This window comes from Ips typographus, linkage group LG5, assembly GCF_016097725.1.
Source record: "Ips typographus isolate SLU linkage group LG5, UJ_Ityp_2.0, whole genome shotgun sequence".
Classification (NCBI taxonomy): Eukaryota; Metazoa; Arthropoda; class Insecta; order Coleoptera; family Curculionidae; genus Ips; species Ips typographus.
In genome coordinates this window covers 11748441-11770509 of record NC_138426.1, presented here as the reverse complement: position 1 = coordinate 11770509, position 22069 = coordinate 11748441, and the positions used below count along the sequence as shown (strand labels likewise).

Sequence of the window (22069 nt, the reverse complement as noted above, 5' to 3'; positions counted from 1 at the left end):
ATTTCACGTAGTTTCTAGAAATGACAGATAAAATGGTGTCGTAGGGTGACATTGACGGCAGCAAAGTAAAATTTACTAATTTAAACAATATAAAAGAAGTAATTGCAATGGAAGACAATCAGGGAAAGAGAAAACTTTAGGTAATCCATAATCAAAATGAAGAGGGGCATAACCTCAAACTTGATGAAGTGAAAGTGAAATTACAATAAAAACTATATAACTAATCAAGCCAAACTCAGTTAAGTTGCTAATGAAGAAATTGAGCTGTAACATATTTAAATTTAATTGATACTGAAATGTAACTTAGTAATATCCATGTTCTCATATTTGCTTACATTTTTGTCTAAAACACTTTCCTGAATTGAGAAGTTTTATTGCAATCTTAATTACCATGATAACTCGATCGAGGAAATCGTGTCTTTCTCCATCCCCATGTGGCACTAAATTGTAACCTTTGATGTAAGAGTAGGGCGGTTTAAAGGAAAACATCATTAAAGCCTGAAAGCGAAATTGGGAACGCGTAGGCTTCTTCCTCCCTGGAAATTGGACGTAAAGGTTTCCCTACTTCTCTTTGTCAATTATTAAGTTCAAAAACTTTTAATTCAAACGCTTACAAAAAGTTACTCGACACGGTATTTTAACCATAATTTTCCTTAATAAAGGCGCCAACTACAGGCAATTTGTATAGCTTTCAACAGAATCAATAAGTTTGCAAACAATTACGTTATTTTAAAACATCTTTACAATGCATTAAAGTTTTGCCGTGAGTAAGAAATTGCCAATTAATAAATTATTATTAAACCGTTTTGCTAGTAAGAAGTAGGACAGATTGCCTAAAAGCCCTTATACCGAGCAAGAGAAATTTAATTAAAGGGCTTAAAATTTCTTAAATACTCTTGAGTTGATTTATTCCAACTGTGTCGCAATTTGATAAGTTTTACGTCTTTTATCTTACAACCATGAAATTTACGGGCATTTAAAACCTACAAACTACTTAACCAACTTTTTTACTACAATTTATCGTATTGATTAATAATTGAGTTGAAATTTCGGACTGCGATTCCTCAAAGTGAGATCTTTTGATGACTTTGACGATGAAAACTAATTTGAAGTCGAACTCCATTCGGAAAGTTTTCCGGCTTTAACTTGTACGTTTGTTGTTGACTTTGCGTCTAAAAGGAGAAGTCGGAGTAGTTGCGGTTAAAGCGGTCTCTCAGAAGCCGTAGCGAAAACAATTATTAGCGCCAAGTAAACGAAACCAAATTATTTCTTAACAATTATTACGCGAGAGATCAAAAACAAATTTGCGAAACCGGACAGAAATCTTGTAAGACCTTGTTAATAGGATGCAATTTCTTGGTAAAACTTTGTTCGTAACTGAAACCTTTTCAAGAAGGGTTGCTTCTTAAGTATCAGCAAGAAGAACTAATTTTACCCGAACAATAGAACTAGTAATTCTATTTGATGTAAGTTTGAATCGGAAGAGAAATAATTTCAGTTTAAACCGGAACATTAATTTGTGTTTTTGGGAAGTTTTTCTTCAATACAATACTTTTCCTAATGCTATCAAAAGTGATAAAATTTGATGAATTGAAAATAATCTAAATTTGTGTAATATATACTTTTGTTAACAACATGAATATAATACTTTTATGTTTAGATAATTATTAATAAAACTTTAAATTATTTGTTATTACTGCAAATTATTGATAATTCTAGTTTTAATGTCCACTTTATCCCCATGTAGTGTCCACTGTCTCCCAGTTAGTGGGGTCTATGGACAAATGCATTTTACGACTTTAATAAGTAATCATTTCACAAAGATATATAATAATTACAAACAATATCAACAATAATTAGTATCAAAAGTAACTGTGATCACTTATATAAAATGTGTCCTTCCCCATCCTCCCTTAACTGTTAAACGCTATATTACATCCTGAGAATGATGTGTTAGGATCACGATAAGAAAGTAGTTAAAACTTTTTTATTCTATAACTTAATGCATAAATCTTTTCCCTGTGTGTTAATATTCAAAGCTTATTAAGTCGACCCGTGTCAGAATAATCCCAAGTTCCATACTTAACATCGTTTCTTTGCAAAACAAATCCGTAGGATAAAAGCTCAGGGGATTTAGCGTATTTAGATGGGAGCAGATATTGAAGAAAGTAGTTTAGTATTAGTTGTGTTGAGATTGTTATTTAAAATTTTACTGAAGAGGTCCTATAGAAAGTTTGAAAACTGTCACGAACAAAAATTCATTCTCAGAAATATTTTTCTGCATAAATAACTGTTAATAAACTATTACACATTCCTTACTGCAATTATTGAAGTTAATTTTGTTACATGATATGAAACTCTCTCTAATAAATAACCCTATTTGATAAAGCCCATTCTACCAAACCATGGGCTATTCAACAGCGTGCCCCTCTAAAACACTAACACATTTTAATTAAATAATGCTTTATAACAGTTCCCGTTAATTTATTTAATGGAAAAAGGGTTTACCAACAGCACTTTCCTTATTAATACTAATTAGAACGACTAATTAAATAATTTAGCGTCTGATCCCCTATCTTCTTCAAAGATTTTCTGGACCTTTATTTGGATTAATTTGGTTACGCTTGGATTTAAATTGATTCTGATCTTGTGAAAATTTTTCGCTTCGTATAGGACCAGCTAATAATAAATCTACGACAGAGGCAAATTTGGATGGAAAGCAAATCTAATTTACCGACCCTCATATAAATTATTCTTATTACACTAGGGATGGGGTCGTGAAAGGTTAGTTGGGGTAGGAAAATTTATGGGGGTGGTTCAGAAGTCTTGCTTAGAGGTTATTATTAGCATTGTGTTTGTGATGCTTGAAAGATATTTTTTGTTTGTGCCAAAAAGTAATCTCAAAAGTGAAGAAAAGAGTTTTAAAAAAATGTCAAGTGTATTTAAATAGCGGCCATTTTGTTTGTAGTTTTTCCCAGATTCCGAACTATGTTTTAACGCTCAGAATAAGTATTGTTTGTTGTAGGAACTGCGAAGCCATCTTCAGAGAAATTAAAGCTAAGTTAATCGACCAGGTCCAGTTTTAAGTGTCAATTAATTCACCATTCGATAGCCCATCAAAAAATAAGTTAACATACATTATGTTATTTTCCTGAAAAATGCTTTGCAAGGAAAATACAGTCCATAAAAGTTCAGTTTAAAATATCGGTTTCTTGTCATAACTAAATTTTAATCAAATTTAGAACAAATACATAAGAAATTAATACTCATTATGTGATGTTAATGACGTTTTCATTTTTCTGCCTTGTTCTCTACATCACAAGATATTTTTCAGTTTTTTTTTACTTTACTTGTTCAATTTGACAAAATAAGTATCTCTTATTAAATTTCTGTCTGTGTCTTTCTATTAAATTCTGATTTGAAACTTTGTTTATGAGATAATTCAGTTATTACATTCAAAGACCCAAAACCAACCCAACCCAACTTAAAAATTGCCTTGAAAACGGTGAAAATTAAGAAGCTTAAAAATGTCTTTGTGGCTAGTTTTCATAGTTTCCAGACAAATTAAAAGACTTTAGTTTTGAAAATTGACTTAGAAACCAGTAAATTTACTTTGAAACGGTGAAAATTGACTTGAGAGGCTTAAAAACTGTCTTTGTAGTCTGTAGTTATAGTTTTCAGATAAGTTGAAAAACTTTAGTAGTGAAAATTGACTTGTAGCCATGAAAAACTACTTTATCTAGAATTTTTGACTATATTCCAACCTTGAAAATTGACATGAACACCAAAAAGTGACTCTGAACCAATGAAAAGTGACATCAAAAGCTTAAAATTTGCATTTGTAGTAAGTTTTCATAATTTGAAAATACATTTCAATATTTTAGTCTTGAAAATAGTCTTAAATACAGGATATTGACATTAAATTCATGAAATTTGACTTGAAGACTAACTTGTCAAGTTTTTTTACTTTGCTTTTCATTTTTTTAGCACTCTGGACTATTTTTAGGGCTTTAAAACTGGTTTCAGCTTGGAAAATCGAGTTTAAGGGTTAACTTCACCAAGTTTTTAACATTGCAGATTTAAAAAACTATTTTCACATTTTCCATAGGCTTAAACATGCCATTTCACGCTTTGTCAGTATTAAATTGACTTTTAGACGCTTCACTGTGCTTTAAGATTGAAAAATCGAATTTTATACTATTTTTTATAGTAAAAGTTAAGTTTCAGACTCTTCATTGATGAAAGTAAACAATTTTGCCATTAAATGCTACAATATTACTTTTGAACACTACTTTTTAGAATTAAATTAGTCCGAAAATTCGGGCTGTTACCAGTGTAATTGAATAAAAAAATAATAAAGTTTGAATTGAATGATCAGTTTTACACTACCTATAGTCTAAAAAATTGAACGCCATTAAACATTAATCCAAAAGCCTGTTTTTTGACTATTTTTAGTGTCAAAAATTAACTCGTAAACCTCACAGATGACCAGATTTGAATCCTTTTGAACCATTTTAAAGTAAAAAATACAATAACCCAAGTAGACATTTTTGTCAATTTTGAATAATATCAAATGGCTGTTTCTGCTCAATATATTTTTCAGGAAGCATAAAGATATGCAGAAATAAGTTTCTTCGTATTTTTGAAATTTTAAAACTTGTTTAAGTGGCTGTTTTTACCATGACTATCTTCAGTATCTTCTTCAAAATACGAAGATAGATTTAAAAATACTCACTACAAGTGCAAAATGTAGTAGTACTATACTATACTATACACCTAGAATTCTCTAAGTTGGTGGTTGTTGAACTTCGAAAACTCCTTCTATTAAAATTATTTTTCAATAATCACAAAAATGAATAAAAATTAGTTTGTTGGTGGTTTTGAAATTTCAAAGTCCTCCCAAATTCTGTTTTTACCGTAACTATTTTTTCAGGAACCTCAAAGATGAGTAAAAATTCGTTTCTTTGTGGTTTTTAAAGTTTCAGGACCTATCAAGTGGTTGTTTTACTATAAACCTGTCATTAAACGTCATAGGTAGTTCAGTTCGTCAATGTGGCCCACGATTTTTCAATCCCATGATCTAAAAGCTTCTTGAGCTCCTCAATGTTGCCAAAATGACTGAATCGCGGGTTTTCGCTTTGGCAACGTTGATTTAAATGTAATTTTCAAGCCTTCCCGTGTGGAAAAGGTGTTTTAGTTAGAGTCTGTAATTCCAGTAAATTCAAGGTAAAAAGGTTGTGTGAAAGAAGGTTAAAAACAAACTTTGATACACCTTAAGAATTGTACATGTGGTAATTTTAATTGAGTCTGCTAAACACTAATGGAATACATAACAGGCAAAAACCGCATGAATTCAACTTGTAGCTCATTACAACCTCAAAATTGCTTTTCCGGCGCCGTAATGGATACCAACTTTTTTCTTGTACGTGTGTGCGCCATGGCTAATTAACAAAAACTTTCCCGAGAGATAAATTAGAAACGGGGGAGTTGACGAGTTGCTGACATTAATATTAACCCGACCCATTTTCGGCAACTTTAATTAACCTAATTTATTTCGGCACGTTTTAATCGAAATACTTCGACGGGGGACTTGGACACACAAAGCGAGTTTCAGTCAGATTTAATAAGTTCTCGTTTTGTTTGTTGCTTCTTCGAGCGCAAAATGAAGCTTTGCATTTTTGGTCGCGGCCAGTGAATTTTGTGGAGTTTTAAATCTGTTAACAGAACCGAAAAGTTGACTGAAAAACGATTAATCATTGTTCGTGGTAACAATTTTAGGATTTCTGCATAATTTTTGGTAAACATAAGTAAAAATAGATATTTTACTTAAATTACTGTCGAATATCTTTGCAGAGCAAATAAGCTATAAGTAACTTGAAGGAATTGAAAGAAAACTTTTTGTAAGATATCAATCCAGGCCATAACAATTAACAATTACTACAAATACAACTCAATACAAATCGTAGCATTTCCACATTTTTTAAAGTCCTTCTGCAGCTCTATGATTGCATTCTTACAACAGCCTATGTGTATCTTCTTGCTTTTAAGCAAATTGAAAGATGAACATCATTTGTACAAGTTTAAAATCCTCTACCAACACCATGTACTCAATTAAATTTTGGTATGTACTTTACTTGTTCAATTTGACAAAATAAGTATCTCTTATTAAATTCTGATTTGAAACTTTGTTTACGAGATAATTCAGTTATTACATTTAAAGACCCAAAACCAAACCAACCCAACTTAAAAATTGCCTTGAAAACTGTGAAAATTAAGAATCTTAAAAATGTCTTTGTGGCCAGTTTTCATAGACAAATTAAAAGACTTTAAGTTTTGAAAATTGACTTAGAAACCAGTAAATTTACTTTGAAACGGTGAAAATTGGCTTGAGAGGCTTAAACATTTTCTTTCTAACCAGTTTTCACAGTTTTCAGACAAATTGAAAGACTTCAGCCTTGACAATTGACTTGGAAACTGTGAAAATTGACTTGAGAGGCTTAAAAACTGTCTTTGTAGTCTGTAGTTATAGTTTTCAGATAAGTTGAAAAACTTTAGTAGTGAAAATTGACTTGTAGCCATGAAAAACTACTTTATCTAGAATTTTTGACTATATTCCAACCTTGAAAATTGACATGAACACCAAAAAGTGACTCTGAACCAATGAAAAGTGACATCAAAAGCTTAAAATTTGCATTTGAAGTAAGTTTTCATAATTTGGAGATACATTTCAATATTTTAGTCTTGAAAATAGTCTTAAATACAGGATATTCACATTAAATTCATGAAATTTGACTTGAAGACTAACTTTTCAAGTTTTTTTACTTTGCTTTTCATTTTTTTAGCACTCTGGACTATTTTTAGGGCTTTAAAACTGGTTTCAGCTTGGAAAATCGAGTTTAAGGGTTAACTTCACCAAGTTTTTGACATTTCAGACTTAAAAAACTATTTTTACATTTTCCATAGGCTTAAACATGCCATTTCACGCTTTGTCTGTATTAAATTGACTTTTAGACGCTTCACTGTGCTTTAAAATTGAAAAATCGAATTTTATACTATTTTTTATAGTAAAAGTTAAGTTTCAGACTCTTCATTGATGAAAGTAAACAATTTTGCCATTAAATGCTACAATATTACTTTTCAACAATACTTTTTAGAATTCTAAAAAGTCTCTTCTGCAGCTCTATGATTGCATTCTTACAACAGTTACAAATCCAAGTTTAAAATCCTCTACCAACACCATGTACTCAATTAAATTTTGGTATGTATCATAAAGCAAACTTCAGATAATTCTTCTTCTTCTTTCTCAGTCTAGGTTTATCCACTCCTGGATGCCTCTCCAAAGCTTTTCATGTTCTATCCCCAGCAATTCCGGATAGCACAAGACCGACAGAAGTCGGAAGAGACACGGAGATGTCCCAAATGGATAGAAAAAGGCTGAAGAAGGAAAAGAAGATATTTCCCCTTCGCTGAACTTCAGAATTCTCCAGGTTACTACAACTATCAAAATGTCCTTCCAGGAAGTACACAAGTGGATTTTCTAGACCTGAAAGTACGAATATGTACTCTTGAACAGTCGTTTTATAGACATGATATTAAAGCTGAACTAAAGATCACCAAGTGAGGAAAATATTTTATTTGGGTTAAGTACAAAGATGCATCTGACATCAATGTAAGTAGTATGTAAACTTCTTCATTATTGTAGTTGCTTATTTACGCATAAACTTTTTTAGAAAACCTTCTTCAGACAGTTAAGAGCAGCTGAAGAAGATTTGCCGGAGCTTGTAGACAATATGTGCCTGTCAAAATCTGGTTCAAAATACAATTGTATTCTAGAACAATATTTGAAAGACAGCTTATTAATAATAAAGAACAATCATTGATGACTTGACACGTTGATGGTCAGTAAACATCACACCTGTCACAATATGTTCCATACAAACAATAAAACTGCAAAAGAGGTTTAAATAACAACAAAATCGGTTTAAAAACTACTAATGCGTTTTGGAAAAATCTGCAGGCAAAAAGTAACCATTATTATACTTTTAGTGGTTAATGGTCTTCTAACTTTAAAGTTAGAAGAACTGAAATGTACATTTTTTCTACCAAATCCCTCAAAAGCAACAAGTTTTTCTTATTGTTTTATTTCTTTGGGTTTAGATTGATATTCAAACTGGACAAAAGTCATCAAATTGGACCCACAGTCCAAATTTTGTCCATTTGGTTCTAACAGTGTTAATAGAAAACTGTTTCAGCTAAATTTGTAAAAGTTTTGTAAAAAGCTATATATTTGTTAATATTTTAATGGTTTATTATCTTTCAGAATAGATGGTTTTTTACCAAGTAATGCATGCTAGAAAATGTTTTTAAGAATTCTTCCAGATGCACTAAAAACTTCATATTGTAAGCATTTTTAGTGAACTTATTTTGAGGTGTGAAAAATTCTGTTGAATTATCTATTTCCTTCTCTTGTAACTACTACTTTTAAACAGTTTTTCATGCATCCAGGAGTACAAATTAAATTTTTAACTTAGACAGTTTGTTAACTCTCCATTTTCGACTGACGATTCCTGCGAATTGAAATTAGTCTCAGCTAACAAAATTTACCCTTTCCATGAAAGTAATTATAAAGTTTGCAAACAACGTTTGCTTGTTGCTTTCCTCCCGGTTGGGTTGACGTAATTTTCCATTTCCCTGTAGGTTTTCCTTCATGTGAATGAATGGGCGGCTAGGCAACTTTTTTAATGCGCTGTGTCCGCATATTTTTTAAACCGGAAAATCGCAGATTTCTTTTGTAAAGTTCAGTTGTTGTCATGTTTCAGTTTTTAGTAAAGTAATATACACCGGGGTGGTAAATCCAAAACTGGCCATAGAAAAACTGGGTAACTGACAGAGAAAAATAGATAATTTCATGCGCGAAACAAAGACATAAAACGCAATACAATGGATTAGTTACCCTCGGATACAGTTACATTAGTATATTAAATATCAAGAACAGTAAGTCCCACCCTGTATAATACTTAGTTAAAACAGAAGTATTACTTACAAATAGTTTCTTCAGAAAATATTCCTATTATTCAGCATCCGGTGCGGAATAGTGCACTTTACTTCACTCGAGTAGGAAAAAATATAACAATTATTCTAGTGCAACATTGACTGTTTTATAATACTTGTGTAGTATAGCAATCAACTAGCTACTTTACGTTCATAGTTAATAGATTTAATAAAACACGGCATTCTAGTTTGATGAGCTACTCAATTTTGCAGACATCCTCAAAGAGCCGAAGCAATAATGCAATCTAGCGTTAATGATGGTGTCTGACACTTTAATGCGGTAAACAAAGGCTTTACCATTCATAATTATAGTATGCTAATAGTTTCAAAGGTTTTTATTTGTGTATAGAATGCTTATGCAGAAATTTTGAATATAAGTAAAGCACTTATTAGAACAAAAATGCAATCACTTCAATAAAAATTGAAATTATACGTTAGAAAACTCAAACAACGTTTCAAACATCCAGTAATATTAAACTAAGGTTGTTCTGCCATTTACAAAAGGAAAAGCTGCTGAATATCAGAGAATCTTCCTTTCCCAGTTTTCGAAAGCGTATTGCAGCAGATTTGCGTTGCTGATTGATCTTTCAATTGCAGAACAAAAGCTTTACATTATCCTAAGTGAAACCGCCAATGATTTTTGCGGCATTGGATTGAAAATCACTGCCGCAGTAGTTTTTTCGGTTAAACTTGTAGGAAATCGTTTATTTATTGCCTCTTTACGGCAAATATTTTCGAAACATAAATCCACTTAAAAGGGACTCTAATTTGTAGTAATCTTACCTAGTGCGCGATAAATCTGCCTCGTTTTCCATCTACTAAGCGGTTCCCGTAGTCGTTAAAAATAATTTAGTTTTGCTTGCCTCTGCTGTGTTTTATTGCCCAGTCAATAATGGAGGAAATCTATTGCAGTTCGTTTCTGTCATAATTATTACAACATGTAGGGTTTTCCTAATATTTTACAAATTAAAATGAGATGCAAGTCAATATTTTGACAGGAAATTCAAAATGGCGGCCTGGAACGCCATTTTGTCTGTCATTTCTTGAAACTACGTGAAATTTCCTTTAAAATGAGGTGCAAGTCAATATTTTGACAGAAAATTCAAAATGGCGGTCTGCGATGCCATTTTGTCTGTCATTTCTAGAAACTTTGTGAAATTTCCTTTAAAATGACGTGCAAGTCAGTATTTTGACAGATAATTCAAAATGGCGACTTGGAACGCCATTTTGTCTGTCATTTCTTGAAACTACGTGAAACTTTCTTTAAAATGAGATGCAAGTCAATATTTTGACAGAAAATTCAAAATGGCGGTTTGTAACGCCATTTTATTTGTCATTTCTAGAAACTACGTGAAATTTCCTTTAAAATGAGGTGCAAGTCAATATTTTGACAGAAAATTCAAAATGGCGGCCTGGAACCGTAAAAAAATACAGCTTTTTTATTTGTCAAGTTACAGTTGACGTCTCGGTGTCATTTTATGTTAAAATTTCCCGGAAAAGAAGCTGGTGCAGTCGGTTTTTTGATATCTCAAAAACTAACAGAGTTAGACCTAAAATTTAATATTTTAACCATTTCTTTGCTACGAACTCGGCCGGATTAAGAGATACATGAAATCTGACTAAAAAGTATTTACAATATAATATGTGATATTATGGTAAAGGAAATTTGACGCCCTCTAGCGGCCAAACGGTGTTATCCATCAATTCAAGTGGGGATATTTTTGGAAAGCTTGAAATCTGCTCTATCTTTTGTTTTCTATGACATTTTGACGTAACTTGTCAAATAAGGGAGTAATTTAGGGTAAAAGCAACGAGTGTTACAAAATGTGCAATTATGGCAATTTTTTATTTTGCTCCAGGACGGTTCCAATGCACAGCAAAGGGCATATTTATACCCAAGGAGCTTAAATTAAGTGAAATAAGTACAAAAAAAGCACAAAGCAAGAAAGTGTCATCAATACAGTATTCTCCGTAAAATTCTGAAACCCACATAACTCAAAAAAATCAAACTTGTAAAGTTATAATAATAAAAGAAAACCTCAAAACATCAAACTTTTACGATAACAGAACCGACAAGTGGAAGTTAAAAAAAGCCATGAAATTCTAACTACATTTCGAAAGGTAATAGGCTCATAAAACAGTAAATACATAGCAATAAAAATAAAAGAACGAAACGGATTTTATCAAAAGAAAAAAAAAAATATTTGGTCGGCATTTATGAACGCGAAACATATTTATTTGCCAGCCTTTTGCAGGATTCAGTTATAAAAAAACATACCTTTAATGAGCATGTATCTACCGGCGATTTTATTTTACGGTTCAACTACACGACCCCGTTTCTATGTCCAGAGTTTTTTGTGATTTTTTCATTAACAATCGGAATTGCAAATCAATCCGATAACGGAGTTAACCAAAAAAAAAAATAATCGAAAAGTTTGTTAGCAGGGAGAGTTGCCAGACTGTGATTTTATATGGTTTCGTTTTAAATCAAAATATTATCGAAACCCGTGAGAGAGTAGAGGAAAAACAAAGTGGTAATTAGAAAAACGTATAAAATAGATATTTATTCGTCTTCTTTACGTAGCTTCTCTATTATCAAAGCTTTGCCAGCACTGATCTTGGAAACTGCTACTCTGTAATAAATCTGCAGAAGAAATGTTAAACCATTCACGCTGATTCCCCAGCCAAAACATTCTTCTTCCAATCGACCGTTTGTCTACAATCTTTCCCTGGATTATCAAAATCTCATATTTTGAACCCCGTATTATGTGACCCAAATAGATAATTTTCCTTCTCTTCACTTTCTTTAACACCTTTATTAATTCTGGTAAGCAGTTCTGCGTTGGTCGTGTGCTTCACCCACGTTATTCTGAGCAATATTCTGTAGGTTCACATCTCAAATGCTTCTATTTTTTCCCATCACTGTACTCCTACAATACAAAGCTGATTCACCTCTAGACTTGTCGTCATCTTGAATATATTATAGCCGAATTGTCGTGATGGACTTTAGAATACAACAAAATTTTCAAATATGTTGTCGTTATGACTTTCCCATAAAAAATAACGACAAACAGCAAAAATTAGCAAATATAAGTTGCCAACATAAAATAGTAAGTTCTAAACAGTACACTCATTTCTTAACCACTTACTTTATGAATGAAAACATATGAAATAGTAGTTTTCCTATTCAGTGTGCAAAGTTATGTTTTCCCACACGCGAAAGCAGTTAGACGAACGACGCGAAGCGGAGTTCGGATAAGCTTCAAGTGCGGGAAAACTACTTTGCACACGTGTTAGGAACAATATTTTTTCTACGAATGAAATATCTATACATTTTGTTTTTAATTTTTATTGATATTAAAAACAACAACTTATAACTATTTATTGTTATTAACAACATTAATGTTAAATGTACAGTTGGTCGCGTTTTTTAAATTGATCGCAGATTGAGCAACTGAAGGTAAAATACTGGTACTTGGAACTGCTTCACTTTCTTTAGGATTGAAGGTCAGAATTTTGTTACTTAATCCTTTTTTATAACTTGTGGATTTATCAATGTATTCTTCAGCTACCGTAGTCGATTTCCAACCCCCCAAGCGTTTTATGTCAGTGATTCCTTCTCCAGAATCGGCCAGGAACGTTGCCGATGATCGACGATAACTGTGCCCTGTGTAGAGTTCTGGATTTGGCAACTTCAAAAAAATAGCTATTTCAGAAGGCATTTTTCCAAAACTGTTTTCTCCAACACTTTGCGAAAAACATTTACCCTTTCTGTAAACTAGGAAAAAACGATTGTTTGACTTTTTTGGACGTAGGCCGGTGTATCTTCTGTACAGTTGCAGGTAGGTTCCGTTATGAACTTCTTCTGATATTATAAAGTTTCTTGCTGTATGATTTTTGGAATCCCTAATTTTAACAATTATGAGGTTTCCTTTGTCTTCAATATCTGTAGTGGTTAAATTGACTAGCTCTTCCCTTCGACATGCACCAGCAAGTCCGAATATAGTGGCAACTTTAATTAACAGGTAAATTTCATCTGGTGCGGAGTTCATAAAACTGAATATTTCTTCTTTTGTAAACATTTTTGCCTTTTTAGGTTTAAAACCAACATTCTGCTTTTTCAGAAATGCAGTGAGCTTATAAAATTCACCGATATCGATGTCTCTTTTTATTTTTATTACATTTTTGAGCATTGAATACTTTGACCACATTGTGTTAGGTTTGAATTCTTTGCTTAAAGTAACAAAATACGCTAAAAGTACCTCTTCCTTTAAGGTTTTTATCCCCTTTTGTTCGCACCATTGGGTAAACAACTCGTACTGTTTCTCGTATTTTTCTCGCGATTTGAGAGGCAGCAATTGCAAACTAGCCATGTTGGCGGATTTTAGAACATCTTCCGGAAGTTCATCTTCAGTGATATCCATTATTAAAATAATTTTTTTAACTTAAATAAGTAAGAATAAACACTGTTGTAGACTTTAAATTGCATATAAATGCGTTGTTTGACAATGAGCTTTGGTTTATAAGGAAACAAGCCTCATTTTCAAAGACAGAGACAAGGTGGTTTATTTACCTAAACTGTACGGAAGAATAATGTGAAAAAAGTCGTGTTTTTTATATGAAACCCCTGAATATTATTACATTTTTGAATTCTACGCAAAATTCTAAGCAGATTTTATGTATAATAGTCTATATAAAACCACTGTTGCAAGGTATAATCAGCATTTTAAAAAGTGTGCGGGAAAAAATTTTTCCCACATAGTGTGCGGGAAAGTGCCACTTTGCACACACTTTTACGTATGCAAAGTAGCTTATTTGCAAACATTCGTAGAAAAAATAAATTTTAGTAAGCTTACCGGTCAAAACGACGGTACAATTGGTGTTATTAGGATAGTTTGGGGCTGTCGGAGGGTAGGCCGGACTGTAGAACTCTTTAAACCTGATGTCAGCAAACCGATGACAAGGGTTGTTCATCGGATAAGGATTGACGTATTCCGGGTCTAAAGTAGGCGCGACAGTGGCTACATCTGTGTCACCTAGAACAATGTAAATTATTTTTTTTACACTAGAGAAACAACTGCTTCTATCAGTAATAAAACACTAATAACGCCATTTAGATTAATAAATTATCAAAAAAATTAGATTAAAAACACAGTTACCTACCCCTTACCTAATATCCATATAGGTAGGCTAATGCCTGTTTTGTCCTATTATGTAGTAGTATTTGAACTGATTTACTTAAATTTTCTGGTCATCTACAGTTTGCATCTTGTTGACTCTTTTGATACGAGACATTTGGTTTTGTCTGTGCTAATAACCATATTTAATTGTTTTGCTCATTGATTAAAGGAGTGAAGTAATCTGTGAAGATCGTCTTCAGAATCCGCAATGAGCACCGTATCATCTGCGTAGCAGACAACATTGAAGTAAGTGTTCCCCGTTTTGTATCCTCCTCTTTAGGTAGATCTTCGATTTTGTCCATAATCATGTTGAATATAACTAGGCTAAGTGAGTCATCTTGTCTTATTCCTATGAGCATTTCCACTTCTTCAGTTTATACTAGTCCGACAGTGGTTAGTAATCTCGTATATTAGTTTTATTAATATCTGGTTCACTCTGTTATTTGCTTCACAATGAAGATAGCATCAATGGAAGACCTATTTTTTCGAAAACCTTGCTGTTCTTCGCGAATTTGTATAGTTTTGTTTATTTCCTCTAACAAACTCCTAGTGAAGGCTTTGAGGATGCTGTTGAGAAGTGTTATTCCACGATAATTGTCCGGGATTGTTTTCTAGTCCTTTTTAAATATAGGTATCGTTATGCTGGTTTTCCATTCATTTAGTACTTTTTGTTCTATTATAATGTTTTTGAAGAGAGTTAATATTTCTTTTTGTAAGGTTAAAATCAAACTTTTTCCACCATTTTTCCTGAATATTTGTTAAGCTTACCTTTAAGAATGTTGGTTTCAACATTAACCTCACAAAAGCAGCATTTTCCTTGAAATTAATTACAAAATAATAGCAACTGTTTAAAGCTGCTTTAAGAAGTAAATGAACCTGGTTAAAAAGCGAAACAAAGAGTGTTCTTTAATAGAAAAGCGCGGCGTCGGAATTTCCTTTTTAATTATCACCCTTTTCCTTTGTACTCTGTGCAGATTGTAACTTTGCAAATTACTTTTCTTTTCCGCGCCGCCACTGCGTTAAAATAGCGTTAATCGAGATGTCGGCCAAATGATTCTTATCATAAATCAATTTTCTGGCCTTTTCTGTCATTAACCTTTAGGAGCAAAATTAGATTCTTATTTAACTTTTTATAGTGGAAAAACGATGTAAAAAGTGATTCTTATACGCGACTTTTTACCTGGATTGATGGTAATTAAACGGAAACTAGTTTTTTTTTTAGATAATAGGGAAAAACTGTTCTTTTAGAACGGTTTTGTTATTTTATCACTTAAGTTAAATCCAGGGTATTATTGGATTTTAATCCACGTGTTAGGAGTTAATTAAATTGGGCAGTCTAGTTGGACAATATTGACTTGAGATAACAAGGATCTATGAGTGAACAGGTTTACCCAATCGTTATTTTCACATCTGAGCTTGAAAAATTTGTACTATAATCAGAGTTGTATTTACGTACAAGATACAGGCTGTAGTCTAGGAACCCGCATAAAAATGATACAGAAATTTAGCAGTATGTAGTCTCTGTGTAAATACGACCTTATCAGTCTTTTTTTGAAATTTCTGCGCAAACCATCTCAATCATATCTACACAGTATTTCGATAATCTTTATACAGTTCGTCACTTTCCATTACATTATGTCATTTTCCTGAAAAGTGCTTCCTAAGGAAAATACAGCCCTTCAAATTTCTGTATAAAAAATCGTTTTTTTTTTCTCATAACTGTCAGACCGTTGGAGCAATATTGATCAAATTTGGAACAAGCACTTTATTACACGTTATTACGGTCAAAGACCCAAAACTAACCTAACCCAACTTAAAAATTGTCTTGGAAACGGAAAATTCACTTAAGAAGTTTAAAAAATATTATTGTAGTCAGTTTTCATAGTTTCCAGACAAACTAAAAGACTTTAGTTTTGAAAATTGAATTAGAAAAGATAAAAATTTCAGAAGCTTAAAAATTGTGTTTGTAACCAGTTTTCATGCAAATCGAGAGACTTTAATACTGAAAATTGACTTGTAGACATAAAAACTACTTTTTCAAGAATTTGTTACAACAAATTCATACATTTAAACCTTAAAAATTGACTTGAACCCCAAAATGTGACTGAACTAATGAAAAGTGACATCAGAAGCTTAAAATTTGCATTTGAAGTAAGTTTTCATAGTTTGAAGACAAATTTCAATATTTTAGTCTTGAAAATAGTCTTAGATGCAGGACATTGACATTAGATTCATGAAAATTGTCTTGAAAACGAACTTTTCGTGCTTTTTACTTTGCTTTTCATTTTCTTCGACTTCTGGACTATTTTTAGTGCTTCAAAACTGCTTTCAGCTTTACAAATCGAGTTTCAAGACTATCTTCACCAAGTTATTGACAAAGCAAACTTAAAAAACATTTTTTACATTCTTCATAGACTTAAAATGGCATTCCAAGCTTTGTCACTATTAAATCGACTTCTAGACATCTCAGTGCTAAAAATTCGGGTAGTTCTTAATAAACTAGAATCGTTTTTAGTGTTTTAAGGCTGTTTTCAGTGCCTCAAATCGAGTTTCAAGACTATCTTTACAAATCTTTTGACTTATCAAGCCTAAAAGCCAGTTTGTCCACTGACCATAGTCTTGAAGATGTTATTTCAAGCTTCTTCACTATTAAATTGACTTCTACACTCATAGGTGCAATAAATTGTAGCATCTCTAAGAAATTCAGACTGTTTTTAGTGCTTTTTAAGACTGAAAAATCGAGTTTAAGACTATTTCCAAAAGTCAAGTTTCTTCAGTAATAAAAGTAAAAAATGTTGGTACCAAATGCTACAATAATAGTCTTGAGAACTAATTTTTAGAAATAAAATAGTCCGAAAATTTAATTTACTTCTAGACTTGTTGTCCAGTCCAGAAAATTGAGTTGTACACCAATTAAAGTCTTGAAAATATACTTTTGGACTCTCTTTAGTCCTAGTAAAGTCAGTTCTAGCATTAAAAGTCAACTTTTATATTATTTTTAGTAGTAAAAAATGAGTTTCATGCACAATACAATCTTTGTCTTGATTTCCTGACTTTTTTAGTTCTTGAATGCCAGTTTCAGACACTCAACCAGGATGGCAGTCTGAGAAAGCGAATCATAAGACCATTCCTAGTAGTAAAAAGCAAGTTTTTAGACTATTCAGTACAAATTTGAACTTTCACAAGTCTTGAATGTTCAGTTTTAAACTATAAAACGATTTTTTAAATGGAAATTTGGAGGACTGTATCTTCCTTAGGAAACGTTTTTCAGAAAAATGACATAATGCAAGTCAACTTATTTTTTGATTAGCTAGCAAATGGTGAATTATTAACACTTAAAACTGGACCACCCTGTATAAGTCAATATTCTCTGAAAATGTTGTATTTCTCGATACAAGTGAGATAATAAACTTACTTTTGAAATGTAATAACTCAAATGTGCTTACTCTTCCTACTTTGAGTAAATAATGTACAAAATTATACAGGTATGATTAAAAACAAAAATGAAAGAAAGAAAACAATTATCTTACCGTTTTCTAATTGTGCTGAGCATCCTATTACAGCACTCAAAGCGACGAACACTGAAACAAAAAAAAAACATAAATGAAATTTCTGTTGCAATAAAGTAAACTAAAAAAAAACACAGTAAGCGAGGGTTGTTTTAAAAGCCCTTTTTCCAAAAAACATACTTCAATTTTCCACGCAAGCTAAACGTATAAAAACCCTTTTTAGCACATTCACAATATGGCCCCCCTGACAAATAAAATTTCAAGGACCCTTTTCCGTACGCTTCTCCCAACATACGGTCCTCGAGTGGTATCGAACAAAATGGAATTCAATCTCTAGTTTTGCACACAGTAAACCCAATTGTGAATCGTCCTTTTCGATCAACATGAGCATTTCAGTACATTAAATTTCGTATACATCGTTTGATATTTTGCATATAACGTCCGTTATGGAGATATATTGTAGTTTTTGCGTTCGTTAAAGAACCATTTCTGGTAATAATTGGATGCGAAACGCTGTCCTCTACAATCCTCTAACTGCAGTCAGACATACCAATATTGCGGAAGTTTGACCGGAAAAGTTGCTTCTAACCGATAAGGGAGTTGTTGTGGCTGATAAGCGAAGTTTGCCGGATACTTCGTAAAGTTAATGATGTCCGCATTGATGCATCCGCAGTTTGAAAGCTTTGCTTTGGGGGATTTTGTTCTTGACATGGTTTTCCCTTCGACGGATGTTAAATCTACTTCCATTACTTTATTAAGCAGCGTTTGTGGTAAACCACAATGAACTGCAGTAGGAAAGCTTCAGATTGTGAGATTAATAAGATCCGCATTCGTTTTTATGCTGCATGGAGCAAGAAGAGCCAATATGGCGTCACAATGACGTAATTTGACAGTTTGTTAAATTATGGTTTTGCCAAATATACGTCATCGTGACGCCATATTTGCTCTGCTCGAACTTTGTTTAGTCAGGTCACGTGTTTTATGCTAGTTATTTATAAAGCAAGGACTTAAACCATTTTTTATTACAAACTATTCCAATGGAGGATGGTTTAGTCCCCTGGTAAATAATTTATCCCCAGGAGAAATCCTCCGGAAAAAATATCACCCAAAAATACTTATTTTTTGACGAAAATACCCTAATCTGGCAACTCTGTCTCAAAGTTAGTAGTACTAATAGAAGTAATATTTAGAATAGTCTTGTACTAACCTGGAATTTTCTATTTTACCGTTTGGTCCTTAGAGGGTATCAAAGTTTTTGCACTATATTGATTATTGGTTATTCAGACCTAAATAAGTTAGAAAATTACACCGAGAAAAAAGTTACGGTCACTTAAAACCATCAGAAGTACACTGTAAAGCGCCCTCTTATGGCCGCAGTAAAATGTGTCCAAATTCGGGTTTCGTATCTCAAAAAACTCCTGAGTTTCAGATTTGAAAGTAATACGTTACAAAATGTAGATTATAATATAAATATTATTAAAAAAAAATCGATTTTTATTTTTTAACTTTACCACCCTGTATCTCGAAACCGGAGTGAGGTAAGTTGCTTCAAATCGGCTATTTTGGACTTTGTAGGGAGACACCCTGTATACTATTGTATATTGGTGAAACCGTTTGTTTGCTAGAGAGCGTCAAAGATTTTACACATTATTTTGGGTACACTCGAATCAATCTGAAATAACTGGTTGTTATTTGATACATCCTGTATATATGATGATGATGTGAGAGATAGCTGTGAGATGTCTATAGATAGCTAATTAAGATAGCTTTCCAATGATTTTTAATTATTATGCTGCCAAAGCTGGTAATTTTAATATTGTATATAAATAAAGACCAAAATAATCAAAAACTGCTTATAACAAATTCAAAAACAGTAAACAAATACAATTCTTTTTGTTTCTGCTGACAAAAGAAATGTAACTCCTTTATTTGAGCACCTAAAAATGTGTAAATAAAGAAAGTTAGTAGAACATTTTATTCTCTACAAGATTATATTAAGGTGTTTTTGCCCTTAAGGGCCTCCTTATTGAGTTATGAGGTAAAATATGAGGCTCCACCAAATTGCATTTTGACTCAGGTTGATCTCGTTTGAGCAGTACAACAAATCGTAAATAAGGAAGGTTGTAGGAAATTTCATCGCCTACAAGATGTTTGGTATTAAGGTTTTTTACCTTTAAGGGCCTCCTTGGAGTTACAAGGTAAAAAGTGACAGAGTTCAGCAAACTAATTTTTTGAACTAATTCCATTTCGATAGAGCCTAGCTCCGTTATTTGAGGAGTTACAAAAATTTGTAAATTAGGAAAGTTGTGGAAAGTTTGATTCTCTACAAAACTGAATTTTTTCCTAAACTCTTGAACTGAATTTTTGCCCTGAAGGGCTTTCTGAAAGAGTTACAAGGCAAAAAGGGACAGGGTGCACCAAACTGCTTTTTTTAAACTAATTCCATTCTGACTAAACGTAGCTCCGTTATTTGAGGAAAATTTAGGAAAAAAAGTGTAAATAAGGAAATTTGTAGGAAATATTATACTCTACAAGATTTTATTAAGGTATTTTTGACATTAAGGAGTTACAGGCCAAAATGTGACAACTGTACATACAGAGTGTCCGGATTTAGTAGGAATTTTTCTGTCAAAACACACTAAATCCGGACACCCTGTACTATAAAAATAACTAAATAATTAGGTGAAATGAGTAAATAAGTAATTAATAGAATAACATTTTTATTATCTTATTGTTTCTTAACTTTAAAATATAACTGTTTGGTATTTTACAAAAAACTTACTCTTTACGAATTTTAGACAGACTGAGAATTAAAACAATTCAGAAATACAAAGTTTAAGGTCTCAACATTTTGCATAACACGAGGTTTATATCTTTCATAACTATAACGATACGCCATTTTAAAACATCTCTTTCAAGAGCCACATTTTTTAAAGTATAGAACATTATACCCAAAATATTTTTGAAATAACAACCAGAATTCTAAAATGCAAGCATATACAGGATACCATTTAAAGTAAGTGAACATCTCCGGTTAAACTGGAAGTAACAAAAAGAAAATATGTTCAAAATATCGCACACAACCTATCTTTATTCCAAAATTTCAAATTTTTATAAATTTTTGATCATAATAAACGTTAAAAAATTACTTGGCTAAACTTATAGATACATTTAATTTTAGAGTGACCAGGGTGACGAGTTTTCAAATTATCTAAATTTAATAACTTAAAATTCAGCGACTACTCTCTAAACAACAAACACATCATCACCCTTACAATCTTATACACATTACACACACCTTAATGTAGAAACTTCAACAAACAGTCTGATATTAGGAAAGTTTCACCCGAAAGCAGTTTCTTGTCATGAAATTTATCAGGTGCCAAGTTTCAGACAGCAGTGAATCTAAATCGTGTGTACACAATTGTTTCCACGTATTTTATTAAACGATTCATAAACTCATTTGTCTAGTGTTTTACTACACGTTCGTACTACGTTAGCAAAGTTAATAATTTAGTGAAAGAGGGCAGCAGCACAAATGGAAACTAACATTAATTTTCTATCCCGTTTAAACTTTAAACAATTGAACCAAGCGAAAAGTTTAAATGGAGACTTATTGCTCTCCCCAACTTTACTACTGCCGTTTTGCAATAAAAACTAGTCGTTACTAGTTTAGTGGAAATTTATGTGCTAACTAGCTCTACATGTAACATGAAATTGTTGTAAACAATCAAATCGTTTCTCACCTCTAGTTTAGAGTGTCAGTTGTCAACATTTTTGACTACACCATTTACACATGTAGTTTAGAAAGCGTCAGTTGAATTTTAGAAATCATAAGATGGATTTGAAAAGTATCATTTGTATTTCAGAAAAGGTACTTTCAATTTTAGAATAATAACTTTTATTTTCGAAATTGCAATTTGTATTTCAGATTAGTCACTTGTAGTATAGAAAAGAGCAGTTGGATTTTAGACATGGTCATTTGTAATTTGGAAAATTAAAGTGGAGCAAAAAAAGTTAATAAAAAAAAAGTAAATAAGTAAAAAAAGTAAATAGTTTAACGAATATTTTTAATAACATTGTGGTTTAAGCAGTTCAATGAAAAATCGATTTATTTCGAAAACCGTTTATTTTATCGAAATAAAAGAAGAGTAAAATTTTTCGATAAAAATGTTAAGAGTATCCATTAATGGCGTTTGCAGCTGAAAATAATGACAGCTGTCAAAGTTTAAGCAAATTGTGTCTTAGGTCCAGTTAGTTCCAGCCTTTCGAAGACGAGATACCTGGTTTTCATGTCAAATAGAAGGTTTCTTTCGATAAAACATTAAA

General features: G+C 32.1%; 1 protein-coding gene across 8 annotated transcripts in view; it reads right to left on the bottom strand.

The window, feature by feature from the left end:
* Neto (Neuropilin and tolloid-like) overlaps positions 1–22069 on the bottom strand; it is a 169990-nt gene that overhangs the window by 45895 nt on the left and 102026 nt on the right. For all 8 annotated transcript variants that reach the window (XM_081980184.1, XM_081980178.1, XM_081980181.1 and 5 more), the window contains 2 exons: positions 17762–17812; positions 13908–14087 (listed from right to left, as the gene is read on the bottom strand). In XM_081980184.1, coding sequence (XP_081836310.1) covers positions 13908–14087; positions 17762–17812 — 231 coding nt within the window. The remainder of the gene's footprint in view (positions 1–13907; positions 14088–17761; positions 17813–22069) is intronic.